The following is a 17,697-nucleotide window of genomic DNA, read 5'->3' on the forward strand; positions in this document are numbered from 1 at the left end:
TGTCGCAGCATATATGGATTTGTCTGAACACAGCAACGACTCGGAGTAACTGAACGGAATTGAACTGTTTTCGAACCGTGTTCGTTCTTTCCTACTTTCCATATGGAACTGGTGTAAAAGCTCTTGACAAGGTTGATTCCATATGCAGGAAGTATAAGCCATACGCTTTACCTGTGGACACTATCAAAGGCCTTCTCGAAATCTGGTATATGCCAATACCAACATTGTTTTCTTTTTGTAGCTGAGATCGGATCTTAAATGAGCGAATGTGTCGCTTGATGGTTTGGCACAGTTGTTCATTTGTGACTGGAAGGCTCACGGTGGTATTGCCTTCAATACTGACTGTGCCTACATGATCTTCACCAGTCAGTCATAGCGAATTTCACTAATTTCTAGTTTGGGTACAAAGTCTGATTTTAAAAGCAATCCCTCACCTCAAGGCGACCGTGGCCCCAATGTTCTGGTCTCCTCCTCGCGTTGACCTCGGTGCTGGTCTCCGTCGACCTAGGTGCTGATCTCCGTCGACCATGGTGCTGATCTCCGATGACCTTGGTGCTGGTCTGCGTCGACCATGGTGCTGTTCTCCGTCGACCTTGGTGCTGGTCTGCGTCGAACTTGGTGCTGGTCTCCGATGACCTTGGTGCTGGTCTCCGTCGACCGGTGCCAATGTCCCCCTGGCGTGGAAGTTTTGATACGTAATTATTATTGTCACTATTCCTTTGAGGGTTTTTTTTCATACTTTTTATTTAATTTCTGTATATATCTGCTTACTTATTTTCTTCATCTATTTTAATTTTAATTTTATTTTCACTGCATTTTGTTGGTATACAAACTTTTCTCTTTTTTATTTGTTTATTTTCTATTCGTTTATTTATTTACTCATTAATTCAATTATGTATCCATTTATTTGTTTATGCATATCTTTTAATTCTTCCTCAAGGCCTGACTAAGCACGTTTGGTTACGCTGCTGGTCAAGCATCTGCTTAGCAGATTTGTCGCAGCATATATGGATTTTCTCTGAACACAGCGACGACTCGGAGTAACTGAACGGAATTGAACTGTTTTCGAACCGTGTTCGTTCTTTCCTACTTTCCATATGGAACTGGTGTAAAAGCTCTTGACAAGGTTGATTCCATATGCAGGAAGTATAAGCCATACGCTTTACCTGTGGACACTATCAAAGGCCTTCTCGAAATGTGGTATATGCCAATACCAACATTGTTTTCTTTTTGTAGCTGAGATCAGACCTTAAATGAGCCAATGTGTTGCTTGATGGTTTGGCACAGTTGTTCATTTGTGACTGGAAGGCTCACAGTGGTATTGCCTTCAATACTGACTGTGCCTACATGATCTTCACCAGTCAGTCATAGCGAATTTCACTAATTTCTATTTTGGGTACAAAGTCTGATTTTAAAAGCAATCCCTCACCCCAAGGCGACCGTGGCCCCCATGTTCTGGTCTCCTCCTCGCGTTGACCTCGGTGCTGGTCTCCGTCGACCTAGGTGCTGATCTCCGGTGACCTAGGTGCTGATCTCCGTCGACCATGGTGCTGATCTCCGATGACCATGGTGCTGGTCTGCGTCGACCATGGTGCTGTTCTCCGTCGACCATGGTGCTGTTCTCCGTCGACCTTGGTGCTGGTCTGCGTCGAACTTGGTGCTGGTCTCCGATGACCTTGGTGCTGGTCTCCGTCAACCGGTGCCGATGTCCCCCTGGCGTGAAAATTTTGATACGTAATTATTACTGTCCCTATTCCTTTGAATGTTTTTATAATACTTTTTATTTAATTTCTGTATATATCTGCTTCCTTATTTTCTTCATCTATTTTAATTTTAATTTTATTTTCACTGCATTTTGTTTGTATACAAACTTTTTCTTTTTTATTTGTTTATTTTCTATTTGTTTATTTATTTACTCATTAATTCAATTATGTATCCATTTATTTGTTTATGCATATCTTTAATTCTTCCTCAAGGCCTGACTAAGCACGTTTGGTTATGCTGCTGGTCAAGCATCTGCTTAGCAGATTTGTCGCAGCATATATGGATTTGTCTGAACACAGCGACGACTCGGAGTAACTGAACGGAATTGAACTGTTTTCGAACCGTGTTCGTTCTTTCCTACTTTCCATATGGAACTGGTGTAAAAGCTCTCGACAAGGTTGATTCCATATGCAGGAAGTATAAGCCATACACTTTACCTGTGGACACTATCAAAGGCCTTCTCGAAATATGGTATATGCCAATACCAACATTGTTTTCTTTTTGTAGCTGAGATCAGATCTTAAATGAGCCAATATGTTGCTTGATGGTTTGGCACAGTTGTTCATTTGTGACTGGAAGGCTCACGGTGGTATTGCCTTCAATACTGACTGTGCCTACATGATCTTCACCAGTCAGTCATAGCGAATTTCACTAATTTCTAGTTTGGGTACAAAGTCTGATTTTAAAAGCAATCCCTCACCTCAAGGCGACCGTGGCCCCCATGTTCTGGTCTCCTCCTCGCGTTGACCTCGGTGCTGGTATCCGTCGACCTAGGTGATGATCTCCGATGACCTAGGTGCTGATCTCCGTCGACCATGGTGCTGTTCTCCGTCGACCTTAGTGCTGGTCTGTGTCGAACTTGGTGCTGGTCTCCGATGACCTTGGTGCTGGTCTCCGTCGACCGGTGCCGATGTCCCCCTGGCGTGGAAGTTTTGATGCGTAATTATTATTGTCACTATTCCTTTGAAGGTTTTTTTCATACTTTTTATTTAATTTCTGTATATATCTGCTTACTTATTTTCTTCATCTATTTTAATTTTAATTTTATTTTCACTGCATTTTGTTTGTATACAAACTTTTCTCTTTTTTATTTGTTTATTTTCTATTCGTTTATTTATTTACTCATTAACTCAACTATGTATCCATTTATTTGTTTATGCATATCTTTTAATTCTTCCTCAAGGCCTGACTAAGCACGTTTGGTTACGCTGCTGGTCAAGCATCTGCTTAGCAGATTTGTCGCAGCATATATGGATTTGTCTGAACACAGCGACGACTTGGAGTAACTGAACGGAATTGAACTCTTTTCGAACCGTGTTCGTTCTTTCCTACTTTCCATATGGAACTGGTGTAAAAGCTCTTGACAAGGTTGATTCCATATGCAGGAAGTATAAGCCATACGCTTTACCTGTGGACACTATCAAAGGCCTTCTCGAAATCTGGTATATGCCAATACCAACAATGTTTTCTTTTTGTAGCTGAGATCAGATCTTAAATGAGCCAATGTGTTGCTTGATGGTTTGGCACAGTTGTTCATTTGTGACTGGAAGGCTCACATTGGTATTGCCTTCAATACTGACTGTGCCTACATGATCTTCACCAGTCAGTCATAGCGAATTTCACTAATTTCTAGTTTGGGTACAAAGTCTGATTTTAAAAGCAATCCCTCACCTCAAGGCGACCGTGGCCCCCATGTTCTGGTCTCCTCCTCGCGTTGACCTCGGTGCTGGTCTCCATCGACCTAGGTGATGATCTCCGATGACCTAGGTGCTGATCTCCGATGACCTAGGTGCTGATCTCCGTCGACCATGGTGCTGATCTCCGATGACCATGGTGCTGGTCTGCGTCGACCATGGTTCTGTTCTCCGTCGACCATGGTGCTGTTCTCCGTCGACCTTGGTGCTGGTCTACGTCGAACTTGGTGCTTGTCTCCGATGACCTTGGTGCTGGTCTCCGTCGACCGGTGCCGATGTCCCCCTGGCGTGGAAGTTTTGATACGTAATTATTATTGTCACTATTCCTTTGAGGGTTTTTTTTCATACTTTTTATTTAATTTCTGTATATATCTGCTTACTTATTTTCTTCATCTATTTTAATTTTAATTTTATTTTCACTGCATTTTGTTTGTATACAAACTTTTTTCTTTTTTATTTGTTTATTTTCTATTTGTTTATTTATTTACTCATTAATTCAATTATGTATCCATTTATTTGTTTATGCATATCTTTTAATTCTTCCTCAAGGCCTGACTAAGCACATTTGGTTACGCTGCTGGTCAAGCATCTGCTTAGCAGATTTGTTGCAGCATATATGGATTTGTCTGAACACAGCGACGACTCGCAGTAACTGAACGGAATTGAACTGTTTTCGAACCGTGTTCGTTCTTTCCTACTTTCTATATGGAACTGGTGTAAAAGCTCTCGACAAGGTTGATTCCATATGCAGGAAGTATAAGCCATACGCTTTACCTGTGGACACTATCAAAGGCCTTCTCGAAATCTGGTATATGCCAATACCAACATTGTTTTCTTTTTGTAGCTGAGATCAGATCTTAAATGAGCCAATGTGTTGCTTGATGGTTTGGCACAGTTGTTCATTTGTGACTGGAAGGCTCACGGTGGTATTGCCTTCAATACTGACTGTGCCTACATGATCTTCACCAGTCAGTCATAGCGAATTTCACTAATTTCTAGTTTGGGTACAAAGTCTGATTTTAAAAGCAATCCCTCACCTCAAGGCGACCGTGGCCCCATGTTCTGGTCTCCTCCTCGCGTTGACTTCGGTGCTGGTCTCCGTCGACCTAGGTGATGATCTCCATCGACCTAGGTGCTTGTCTCCGACGACCTTGGTGCTGGTCTCCGACGACCATGGTGCTGGTCTCTGACGACCTAGGTGCTGGTCTCCGACGACCTAGGTGCTGGTCTCCGACGACCTTGGTGCTGGTTGCGTCGACAGGTACTGATATCCCCTTGGCATGGAAGTTTTGATACGTAAGAATGTGTGCGAGTGTGGGTGTGGGTGTGGGGATTGGGAGGCAGAGGTAATCTGGGAAATGGGGAGTGTGCGTGCTTTTTTGTATCGGTGCTCGTGTGTTTTTAACTGTGGTGTTTTGTTTATGATTTCATCTCCGTGAAACTGCATGTTTGTTGCATATCTGTTGTGTATATATATGTATGTGTGTGTGTGTGTGTGTGTGTGTGTGTGTGTGTGTATGTGAGTGTGTGTGCTTGTCTGTGCGTCTGAGTGTGTCTGTGTCTACATATATTTCCTTATTTATTTATTATAGTTATTGTCACTATTTTTCAAGTTTGTATTTTTTAGTTTAATTCTTATCTGTGTAACTTGCATATCTGCTGTGTGGTGCAGCGTATATGGATTTGTCTGAACACAGCGACGCTTCAATACTGACTGTGCCAACATGATCTTCAAACCAGTCAGTCATAGCTATATTTCACTAATTTCTAGTGTGGGTACAAAGTCTGATTTTAACAGCAATCCCTCACCTCAAGGCGACCGTGGCGCCCATATTCTGGTCTCCTCCTCGCGATGACCTCAGTGCTGATCTCCGTCGACCTAGGTGATGATCTCTGATGACCTAGGTGCTGATCTCCGTCGACCATGGTGCTGATCTCCGATGACCTCAGTGCTGGTCTCTACCGACCTAGGTGATGATCTCCGATGACCTAGGTGCTGATCTCCATCGACCATGGTGCTGATCTCCGATGACCTTGGTGTTGGTCTCCGATGACCTTGGTGCTGGTCTGCGTCGAACTTGGTGCTGTTCTCTGTCGACCTTGGTGCTGGTCTCCGATGACCTTGGTCCTGGTCTCCGTCGCCCTTGGTGCTGGTCTCCGATGACCTAGGTGATGATCTCCGATGAACTTGGTGCTGTTCTCCGTCGACCTTGGTGCTGGTCTCTGATGACCTTGGTGCTGGTCTCCGATGACCTTAGTGCTGGTCTCCGATGACCTTGGTGCTGGTCTGCGTCGACCTTGGTGCTGTTCTCTGTCGACGTTGATGCTGGTCTCCGATGACCTTGATGCTGGTCTCCGATGACCTTGGTGCTGGTCTCCGATGACCTTGGTGCTGGTCTGCGTCGACCTTGGTGCTGTTCTCTGTCGACGTTGATGCTGGTCTCCGATGACCTTGATGCTGGTCTCCGATGACCTTGGTGCTGGTCTCCGTCGACCTTGGTGCTGGTCTCCGATGACCTAGGTGATGATCTCTGATGACCTTGGTGCTGGTCTCCGATGACCTTGGTGCTGGTCTCCGATGACCTTGGTGTTGGTCTCTGTCGACGTTGATGCTGGTCTCCGATGACCTTGATGCTGGTCTCCGATGACCTTGGTGCTGGTCTCCGTCGACCTTGGTGCTGGTCTCCGATGACCTAGGTGATGATCTCTGATGACCTTGGTGCTGGTCTCCGATGACCTTGGTGCTGGTCTCCGATGACCTTGGTGTTGGTCTCTGATGACCTTGGTGCTGGTCTCCGTGAACGTTGGTGCTGGTCTCCGATGAACTTGGTGCTGTTCTCCGTCGACCTTGGAGCTGGTCTCCGATGACCTTGGTGCTGGTCTCCGTCGACCGGTGCCGATGTCCCCCCTGGCGTGGAAGTTTTGATACGTAATTATTATTGTCACTATTCCTTTGTTTTTTTCATACGTTTTCATATTTAATTTCTGTATATATCTGCTTATTTTCTTCATCTATTTGAATTGGAATTTTATTTTCATTGCATTTTGTTTGTATGGATATTTCCTTATTTTTTATTTGTTTATTTATTTACTCATTAAATCAATTATGTATCCATTTATTTGTTTATGCACATTTCTTTTCATTTTTCCTCAAGGCCTGACTAAGCAAGTTTGGTTACGCTGCTGGTCAAACTTCTGCTTTGCAGATTTGGTGCAGCGTATATGTGTTTGTCTGAACACAGTGGCACCTCGGAGTAACTGAACGGAATTGAACTGTTTTTAGCACGAATCTGTGTTCGCTCCATCCTACTTTCCATATGAAACTGGTGTCAAAGCTCTTGATAGGGTTGATCCCATATGCAGGAAGTATAAGCCATACGCTTTACCTGTGGACACTATCAAAGGCCTCCTCGAAATCTGTTATATGCTAATACCAACATAGTTTTCTTTTCGTAGCTGAGATCAGATTCTTAAATGAGGCAATGTGCTGCTTGTTGGTTTGGCACAGTTGTTCATTTGTGACTGGAAGCTTCACGGTGGTATTGCCTTCAATACTGACTGTGCCTACATGATCTTCAAACCAGTCAATCATAGCTATATTTCATTAATTTCTAGTTTTGGTACAAAGCCTTATTTTAAAAGCAATCCCTCACCTCAAGGCGACCGTGGCCCCATGTTCTGGTCTCTTCCTTGCGTTGACCTCAGTGCTGGTCTTCATCGACCTTGGTGCTGATCTCTGTCGACCTAGGTGCTGGTCTCCGTCGACCTAGGTGCTGGTCTGCGTTGACTGGTGCTGATGTCCCCCTGGCGTGGAAGTTTTGCTACGTAAGAATGTGTGCGAGTGTGTGTGTAGGGGGGGAGGGGGGGTTGGGAGGCAGGGGTCATCTGGGAAATGGGGACTGCGTGTTTATGTATCGGTGCTCATGTGTTTTTGTCTGTGGTGTTGGGCCTGTGCACTTTTGTTTATGATTTGATCTCTGTGAAACTGCATATCTGTTCTATGTATGCATGTGTGTGTGTGAGTGTGTGTCCGTGTCTGTGTCTGTGTCTACATATATTTCCTTATTTATTTATTATTGTCACTATTTTTCAAGTTTGTATTTTTTAGTTTAATTATTATCTGTGTAACTTGCATATCTGCTGTGTGGTGCAGCGCATATGGATTTGTCTGAACACAGCGACACTTCAATACTGACTGTGCCAACATGATCTTCAAACCAGTCACTAATAGCGATATTTCACTAATTTCTAGTGTGGGTACAAAGTCTGATTTTAAAAGCAATCCCTCACCTCAAGGCGACCGTGGCCCCATGTTCTGGTCTCCTCCGCGCGTTGACCTCAGTGCTGGTCTCCGTCGACCTAGGTGATGATCTCCGATGACCTAGGTGCTGATCTCCGTCAACCATGGTGCTGATCTCCGATGACCTTGGTGCTGTTCTCCGTCGACCTTGGTGCTGGTCTGCGTCGACCATGGTGCTGTTCTCCGTCAACCTTGGTGCTGGTCTCCGATGACCTTGATGCTGGTCTCCGTCAACCGGTGCCGATGTCCCCCTGGCGTGGAAGTTTTGATACGTAATTATTATTGTCACTATTCCTTTGTTTTTTTCATACTTTTTATTTAATTTCTGTATACATCTGCTTACTTATTTTCTTCATCTATTTTAATTTGAATTTTATTTTCATTGCATTTTGTTTGTATACATACTTCTTTATTTCTTATTTGTTTATTTATTTACTCATTAATTCAATCATGTATCCATTTATTTGTTTATGCACATTTCTTTTAATTTTTCCTCAAGGCCTGACTAAGAATGTTTGGTTACGCTGCTGGTCAAACTTCTGCTTTGCAGATTTGGTGCAGCGTATATGGGTTTGTCTGAACACAGTGACGCCTCGGAGTATGTCACGACCCCCCTAGGGAAGAGGTCGAGAACTGTTTTAAACCTAACACCCAACCCAGTTCACCCAACAACACAAACACAGAATACAGATATTTTTCGTCCACACAAAATTTATTCTCTTCCGCTCTGTCTATCCCACTCACGCAACCACACACAGCCTATACATGCAAAATAAACAAAAACAACCGTATACCATAACTACAAAAGAAAAGAGAAGAAACGAACAGAAGTCGCACACAAAACTACCGATTCTCCTAAACGTAATCAAAAGCAATTTTCCACACACACACACACTCAAGGAGAAGACAAAGCACCCCAACACCAGGACAGGTGCGCATGTTCACGCCTTAGTCTTTGGCGGCTTCAGGAAGTTTCCCTCTTAAAAGAAAAAACAACAACAACGAGAACAAAAAAAACCTGACACACGGCCCAGACAAACTTCGGCGGGTTCGACCCAGTTTCAGTTTCAGTAGCTCAAGGAGGCGTCACAGCGTTCGGACAAAACCATATACGCTACACCACATCTGCCAAGCCAAGCAGATGCCTGACCAGCAGCGTAACCCAACGCGCTTAGTCAGGCCTTGAGAAAAAAAACACAAAAAAACCCACAAAAAAACGGGGGAATAAATAATAGATAAGCTTGCATAAATAAATAAATAAATAAATAAATAATAATTATAATATAGAAAAAGGTAGTAGTAATAATATTAGTAATACTAATAAAATGATAATAATAAAACATAAATAAATAAATAAATAAATAAATAAATAAATAAGACAACAATGGTGATAAATAAGCGAATAAATGTAAAACATGAAGACACACATTCACACATACACCCACACATGCATAACAGAAATGCACCAAACATGCAGTTTCACAGATATGAAAGCACAGTCAAATACATATAAACGTACACACACTCATTTCTAGTCTACGTATCGCAGCTTCCACGGCACACACACACACACACACACAAACACATACTCACAGAGATGAACACTTACTTGTACAAGCACACACACATACGCCCATATCTCCCACCCCCAACCCCACACACGTACATACAAAGATATATATATATATATATACGTTCCAATATCCTGTTGCTCCCACAGTGTAGGCATGCATACACTCACATACCTCATCCTCTATCCCACCTCCCCCCGCACTCCCACCTCCCCTCACACACACACACACACACACACACACACACACACGTACACATCTCTCCTGACACTTGTGTACACTTTCACTCTCGTGCATTCACAAACGCACTCAAAAGCACGGACCCACACATACACACAAACACACATACACACACGCACAGAGGCTGCCACTGACTGGCCGCAAGAGGGATGGGAAAATATCTGATGCCAAGAACGTGGCGTCTAGTGTGTTGCTCAGTTTATTGTATTTGGAAAGGCCCACAGAGACTCTGTTCCGTTTTGAAGAAATTTGCGCAATGTTGGTTTGGAAATGATGCCAATATTTGTTTGATTTGCAAAGCATCGTGCTCTACCTTTCATGTTAGACTTGCGGCCGCTCCCTCTCTCTGCTTCTATTTCTTTGAGGCGATCGATGGTGTGATGGCCTTGTACCTGTTCTTTTTGGTATTCTTTGACTTTTCTGAGGATTTCCAATTTTCCTAGATGTAGGCCGCTCGTTGGTGTTGCGTCACCAGCAAGTCTGTCAGCTCGCTCATTTCCCTTAACACCTGCATGTCCCGGGCAGTATGACCATGTGAGTTTTTTAATCTGAAAGTTGCGCATTGCGTTATGCCACTCTGGGCTTCCCATTCCGTTTTCAATTTTCTGTATGAGGTTCATTGAGTCGGTTAGAATCATGGCATGTTGGTTTCCGACCCAAGGCACAAGCCCCCGGTCAAAAGGCCTAAGTGCCAGGACTCGGCATACAGTACCAAGCAGTGGACCAGGCTGCAAGTCAAAAGGCCCGGAACACCGGACAGCAGTCACCGGGCAGGAAGGGGCGAAGACCCAGGACAGCAGTCACAGGGCAGGAGGGGACGAACACCCAGGACGCCAATCACGGGACAGGAAGGGGTGAAGATCTGGGTCACCAGACGAAAGGCCCGGGACACAGCACACAGCGAGAGCTGGAACATTACGGAATGTTCCCCCCAGTGCTGAGCAATACTAATTCTGACGATAATTAACAAAAACAAATGTACAGCACCTTCAAAATACAAAGCTGGAATATAACTTTGACAAGACGAATTACAGAACTCATATACGGCACTCGCACTCTCTACACCTATCATACAGAGCCAACGCCCAATTTTACCCAACAGTGAACTAAGGTAAAATCGTATCATTTTAAAACTCAACAACAATAAAAATTGGCAAACGTATTAGCCGACACAAGAAAAAGTACATATTCAGGCAGTGGTAGCACAAAATTAATAATTAACGAAATGGATCATTTTGTCAAAACCTAACGTACAGCTTTCTTTCTTGCAGAACATCTACTTCTTTTCATACATCCCTGACGGAAATACAACCAAGCTAAATAGACAAGCGGCTTCTTACCTGCCACAGGTGGCGTACACTAACGACCACCACAAAGACACGACGACGACGAAGACAGACGAAGAAACACCGAAGTGGCTCCCATGGAGGACAGCCGGCCCTCACTTCGTATGGTGCCTAGATGTCGGGGTAGCTACCCCACCAACCACGAAGACGACCCGTACACTACGGCAGTCGGGCTGCAAAAGCCTCGAATATTGTTGCTGCCCAACAGTATTTCATATTCGCTCAGGTGAGCGAGTAATATGCATGCACGTGGTTCGTGCGCAATTCGAGACTTCTACCCGAACTGAAGGATGGGAGAAGGAGGGAAAGTGAAAGGAGAGGGTGGAGAAAAACGAAGACGGGCCACACGCCCTAACTGTCGTCACAAGTTGTGACAGAGTGTGCAGGTGATTGTGTGTGTGTGTGTGTGGGGGGGGGGGGGATGTAGGTGTGTTGGGGGGGGGGGGGAGAGGGTGGATGTGGGTGGATTTATGTGGAAGGAGAGGCAGTTTGATGGTGTGTGTGTGTGTGTTTGGGGGGAGAGGGTGTATGTCAGTGTGTGTGTTGGGGTGGGGGGGGGGGCGAGTGAGTGTGTATAGGTGTGTTTGTGTGGGGGGACTGGATGTATGTTGGTGTGTTTGTGTGGGGGGAGTGGGTGTATGTTGTTGTGTGTTGGGGAGGGGAGGGTATGTTGTGTGGGTATTTGTGTAGGGGAAGAGGTTGTATGTTGGTGTGTGTATCTGTGTAGGGGAAGAGGTTGTATGTTGGTGTGCGTATTTGTGTGGGGGAAGAGGTATGTTGGTGTGTGTATTTGTGTAGGGGAAAAGGGTGTATGTTGGTGTGTGTATTTGTGTGGGGGAAGAGGTTGTATGTTGGTGTGTGTATTTGTGTAGGGGAAGAGGCTGTATGATGGTGTGTGTATTTGTGTGGGGGAAGAGGTTGTATGATGGTGTGTGTATCTGTGTAGGGGAAGAGGTTGTATGTTGGTGTGTGTATTTGTGTGGGGGGAAAGGGTCTATGTTGGTGTGTGTATTTGTGTGGGGGAAGAGGGTGTATGATGGTGTGTGTATTTGTGTGGGGGAAGAGGTTGCATGTTGGTGTGTGTATTTGTGTGGGGGAAAAGGGTCTATGTTGGTGTGTGTATTTGTGTGGGGGAAGAGGGTGTATGTTGGTGCATAGAAATGTGGAGGTACAAGGTGTTTGTTAGTGTGTTTGTGTTGGGTTGGGGGAGAGGGTGTATACTGATGTGTTTGTTTGTGTTGAAGGAAAGGTTGTATGTTGGTGTGCGGGGTGGAGGTGGGGGGTGGGGGGGCAGAGGGTATGTTGGTGTGTTTATATGTGCGGGGGGAGAGGGAGTATCTGGGTGTGTGTAGGCATGCGTGTGGGTGGAGTGGGGGGAGGAGGATTGGGATGTGTATGTTGGAACGTGTAGGTGTTTATGTGTGGGGGAAGAGGGTGTATGTTGTGTGTGTGTAGGGAGAGAGTGTGTGTATGGGTGGGTGTAGGTCTGGGGGTATACTATGCAAATGGGTGTGGGTGTGATTTTGTGTGTAATTTTATGGAATAGAAAAGTATATTTCCAATCTGCATGATTGTTACATCTTATCATTGATCCAGTTTAGGTGTAGTAGTCACAAATTACCTGTTGAGACTGGTGTACCTCATGATATTCCAATTACCTGTTGAGACTGGTGTAGGTCATGATATTCCATGTGAATTGCATACTTGTTATAACTGAGATATGTATATGATTGGAAGTAAATGGTTTTGATTATGGAATGCCTAAAATTTGCAGATCTTTGAAATGAGTTCATTCTACAGAAACATTTGAATCTGAAATCAGTTCTTCATTTTGTACAATTTGACGAAAGGTGGGAGAAGAGTGTGTCTGAAAGTGGGGAAATTCATCGAAACGGGAAAGGTTACAAGATGATATGATTGTTGTTTACCTGGGTTGTATCACCAGTTTCATTGTTTTAATTGCTGTTTATGTTTTGAGCATTGGTGTGTAACACCAGTGATGTTACTTCATATCCTCCTCAAAGGGTGTCGGAGGATGAAATATTCTGGATTCTTGATTGTTAAGGTGTGTGTGTATAGGTGTGTTCAATCTGAAACTGAAACAACGTGTATGTGTGATTGTGTGTGTATGTGTGCATGTGTGTGTGTGTGTATGTGTGTGTGTGTGTGTGTGTGTGTGTGTGTGTGTGTGTGTGTGTGTGTGTGATTATGTGTGTGTGTCTCTGTGTGTGACAGCACACTACCCGTGGCATGGTCTCCATGGCAAACAACGGACTGGACACCAACGGGTCCCAGTTCTTCATCACCTACGCAAAGCAGCCTCACCTGGACATGAAGTACACTGTCTTTGGCAGGTGTGTGTGTGTGTGTGTGTGTGTGTGTGTGTGTCTCTGTGTGTGTGTGTGTGTGTGTGTGTGTGTGTGTGTGTGTGTGTGTGTGTGTGTCTGTGTGTATGTCTGTGTGTGTGTGTGTGTCTGTGTGTGTGTCTGTGTGTGTGTGTGTGTCTGTGTGTGTCTGTGTGTGTTCCACCGAACGCTGCCATGAATTGGAGGATCTTTAACATGCATATTTGATCTTCTGCTTGCATATACACACACAGTGGGTTCAAGCACAAGAAGGTCTATGATTATTTGATTATTATTGTCACTGTACAAACCATGTAGTCTGCTGTACTAGAGTAAGTCTTCATTAACATTATTATTATCACTGTACAAACCACATTGTCTGCTGTACTAGAGTAAGTCTTTATTAACATTATTATTATCACTGTACAAACCACATTGTCTGCTGTACTAGAGTAAGTCTTTATTAACATTATTATTATCACTGTACAAACCATGTAGTCTGATGTACTAAAGGTAAGTCTTCATTAACATTATTATTGTCACTGTACAAACCACGTTGTCTGCTGTACCAGAGTAAGTCTTTATTAAGTTTATTAACATTATTATTATCACTGTAGAAACCATGTAGTCTGATGTACCAGAGTAAGTCTTCATTAACATTATTATTGTCACTGTACAAACCACATTCTCTGCTGTACTAGAGTAAGTCTTCATTAACATTATTATTGTCACTGTACAAACCACATTGTCTGCTGTACTAGAGTAAGTCTTCATTAACATTATTATTATCACTGTACAAACCACATTGTCTGCTGTACCAGAGTAAGTCTTCATTAACATTATTATTATCACTGTACAAACCACATTGTCTGATGTACCAGAGTAAGTCTTCAATAACATTACTATTATCACTGTACAAACCACATTGTCTGCTGTACCAGAGTAAGTCTTTATTAACATTATTATTATCACTGTACAAACCACATTGTCTGCTGTACTAGAGTAAGTCTTTATTAACATTATTATTATCACTGTACAAACCATGTAGTCTGATGTACTAAAGGTAAGTCTTCATTAACATTATTATTATCGCTGTACAAACCACATTGTCTGCTGTACTAGAGTAAGTCTTTATTAACATTATTATTATCACTGTACAAACCATGTAGTCTGATGTACTAAATGTAAGTCTTCATTAACATTATTATTATCACTGTACAAACCACATTGTCTGCTGTACTAGAGTAAGTCTTCATTAACATTATTATTGTCACTGTACAAACCACATTGTCTGATGTACCAGAGTAAGTCTTCATTAACATTATTATTATCACTGTAGAAACCACGTTGTCTGCTGTACTAGAGTAAGTCTCCATTAACATTATTATTATCACTGTAGAAATCATGTCATCTGATGTGCTGGAGTTTAAGTCTTCATTATTATTGCTGTTATTATTATTATCACTGTACAAACCATGTTATCTGCTGTACTGGAGTATATGTTTTCATTAGTATATTCTCATTACCACTGTCCAAACCACATTGTCTGCTGTACCGGATGTAAATCTTTATCAGTACTATCACTTTACAAACCACAACGTCTGCTACATTCTGTCTCCCATTAATAACATTATCAAAGGGAAATCATTTACAGCTTGGTCTTTTGTGAAGGACTATGACTCTCAAACTAGGAGGCAACATTGCACTGGCTCTTAGTGCTGCAGCCTTGGGGGCTAGTTGGACTTTGGGAACCATCCCAACGCCGACTGTCCTAAAACCCTCTTGGCCGAGAGAGTGGGGATGTAACTTGGGCAAGACACTCTCTACCATAATCAAATTCTATCCCAAATAGTCGGGGAGCAGTTGCCTCCTCTGCTGTTCTGATGATCATAGTCGGACACGACTGATTATCATATCATTACATGATGCTGCATGCAAACAGTTTCAAGTTCTCAAGGAGGTGTCACTGCAGTGTGGCAATCCTAAGTACGCTGTACCACATCTTCGAGGCAGATGCCTGACCTGGAGCATAACCCAACGCGCTTAGTCAGGCCTTGAGTGCGTACTTGTTATATATTTGTGTTCCTAATAGAGTGGATTTCTTCTACAGAATTTAGAATTTTGCCAGACGGGCGCAATAGCCGAGTGGTTAAAGCGTTGGACTGTCAATCTGAGGGTCCCAGGTTCGAATCACAGTGACGGCGCCTGGTGGGAAAAGGGTGGAGATTTTTACGATCTCCCAGGTCAACGTATGTGCAGACCTGCTAGTGCCTGAACCCCCTTCGTGTGTGTATGCAAGCAGAAGATCAAATACGCACGTTAAAGATCCTGTAATCCATGTCAGCGTTCGGTGGGTTATGGAAACAAGAACATACCCAGCATGCACACCCCTGAAAACGGAGTATAGCTGCCTACATGGCGGGGTAAAACCGGTCATACACGTAAAAGCCCACTCGTGTGCATACGAGTGAACGCAGAAGAAGAAGAAGAATTTTGCCAGAGGACAACAACACTTATTTTTCCCATGAGTTTTTTTTTTTTTTTTTTTTTTTTTTTTGGTTTTTTTCTCTTTGTTTTTTTCAGTGGGCCAAGTGCTTGCTGCACATCAGACCTCGGTATATTGTCTCATGTGAATAATGTTCAGTTTGATTTTCATGTCAAACTTTGGGAAAAAGGGCGAGACCAGGATTCGAACCCAGACCCTGACAGACATTTTATTGGCAAAATAAGATTCTTAACTCATTGTACCCCACAGCTACGAGCCTGCTGCAACTCCCCTGGACTAGCACTACATGAGACCACTGGAGAAAAAACAACAACATGTGGTTCACTAATACGGCGAAAATCAATGGAGAATTGTTGATTCAGGGTTAGGGTCAAACAAAGCTTTGTTTTCATGCTTCTGGAATCCATAAATGGTTCATTTAGAATGTTGAACTTGTACCAAGCAAGAATAAACGAAATTAGTGCGTTGGAATGGGAATACGCATACCTGGTCCACAAGGGAAGTAATCATGGTATGAGTTGAACTAGTATCTGGAGTAGAATGAGTTAACCCTTCTGCCGCTTTCCTCGGTGTTTTCCACAGAGTGATTGACGGCTTTGAGACCCTGGACTCCCTGGAGAAGGTGCCGGTGAACGAGAAGACCTACAAGCCGGAGACGGACATCCGCATCCGGGGTGTCACCATTCACGCCAACCCTCTGGCCGGCTGAAGGGGGGATGGGGTTTGGGGGCGTGGGGACATGAGTGGAGAGCGACTGTGTGTGTGTGGTGTGTTGTGTGGGACTGATGGGAGTTGTGGGTGTGTGTGTGTGGTGTGGTGTGTGGGACTGATGAGTTTGTGTGTGTGCGTGTTGTGTAGGACTGATGAGAGAGAGAGAGAGAGAGAGAGAGAGAGAGAGAGAGAGAGAGTGTGTGTGTGTGTGTGTGTGTGTGTGTGTGTAGGACTGATGAGATTTTGTGTGCATGTGTGTGGTGTGTAGGATTGATGAGAGTTTGTGTGTGTGTGTGTGTTGTGTGGGACTGATGAGAGAGAGAGTGAGTGTGTGTGTGTAGATGTGTCTGTTTATGTCCGGGTGGTTGGTCAGGCAGGCTCAGGGCTTCTGCTAGGAAACATCATTGGAAGGGGGGGCGGGGGGGGGGGGGGGTCCCAAAGACAGACTCTTCCTTGCAGGATTATCACACTTTCTATGTGCTACTTCTAGAATTGTTAGAACATTGTGTGGGCTTGCTCGATGAACACACAGTTTCAGGTTCAAAGAGGCCTCAGAGCCTGCACACTGCTTCACATACTCCACACCACATCCGTTTTAGAAATAGATAAATGAATAGATAAATGATAGTTAAAATAGGAAATGGGACGCCTTGACCTGCACTCAAAAACCCTGTCACCCAGTACGCTGGTCCTGCCTTTTGAGCCTGCCACAGGCACATGAAATGGTCAGAATAGACGTTCTTGCATTTGTGCAGAAAATGTTCTTTTTCCTATCGAAAAACTAGATGAGGGGTCGTTTTTTGCAGACCTTGTCATGATTTTTTTTTTTTTTTTTTTAAATTCTTGGAATTTGAACATTCTTGGAATAGTTGTGTACATCACCCTTGAAGAAGTGTCTTTGAATTCAAGCGTGTGAGCTGTAAAACTAGAAAGTATGATGCAAAGTGGAGTGTGTGTGAATAATCATGTGGAGTGATGGCCTAGAGGTAACGCATCTGCCTAGGAAGCGAGAGAATCTGAACGCGCTGGTTCGAATCATGGCTCAGCCGCTGATATTTTCTCCCCCTCCATTAGACCTTGAGTGGTGGTCTGGACGTTAGTCATTGGGATGAGACGATAAACTGATGTCCCGTATGCAGCATGCACTCAGCGCACATAAAAGAACCCACAGCAACAAAAGGATTGTTCCTGGCAAAATTCTGTAGAAAAATCCACTTCAG

The 17,697-nt window shown here is 43.8% G+C and overlaps 1 protein-coding gene across 1 annotated transcript in view; it reads left to right on the top strand.

The window, feature by feature from the left end:
* LOC143301773 (peptidyl-prolyl cis-trans isomerase-like 3) overlaps positions 1-16,475 on the top strand; it is a 93,974-nt gene extending 77,499 nt beyond the window's left edge. The window contains exons 2-3 of the mRNA XM_076616163.1: positions 13,151-13,269; positions 16,349-16,475. Coding sequence (XP_076472278.1) covers positions 13,151-13,269; positions 16,349-16,475 — 246 coding nt within the window. The remainder of the gene's footprint in view (positions 1-13,150; positions 13,270-16,348) is intronic.
* Positions 16,476-17,697: the final 1,222 nt, after the last annotated feature.

Source organism: Babylonia areolata, chromosome 28, assembly GCF_041734735.1.
Source record: "Babylonia areolata isolate BAREFJ2019XMU chromosome 28, ASM4173473v1, whole genome shotgun sequence".
Taxonomy (NCBI): Eukaryota; Metazoa; Mollusca; class Gastropoda; order Neogastropoda; family Buccinidae; genus Babylonia; species Babylonia areolata.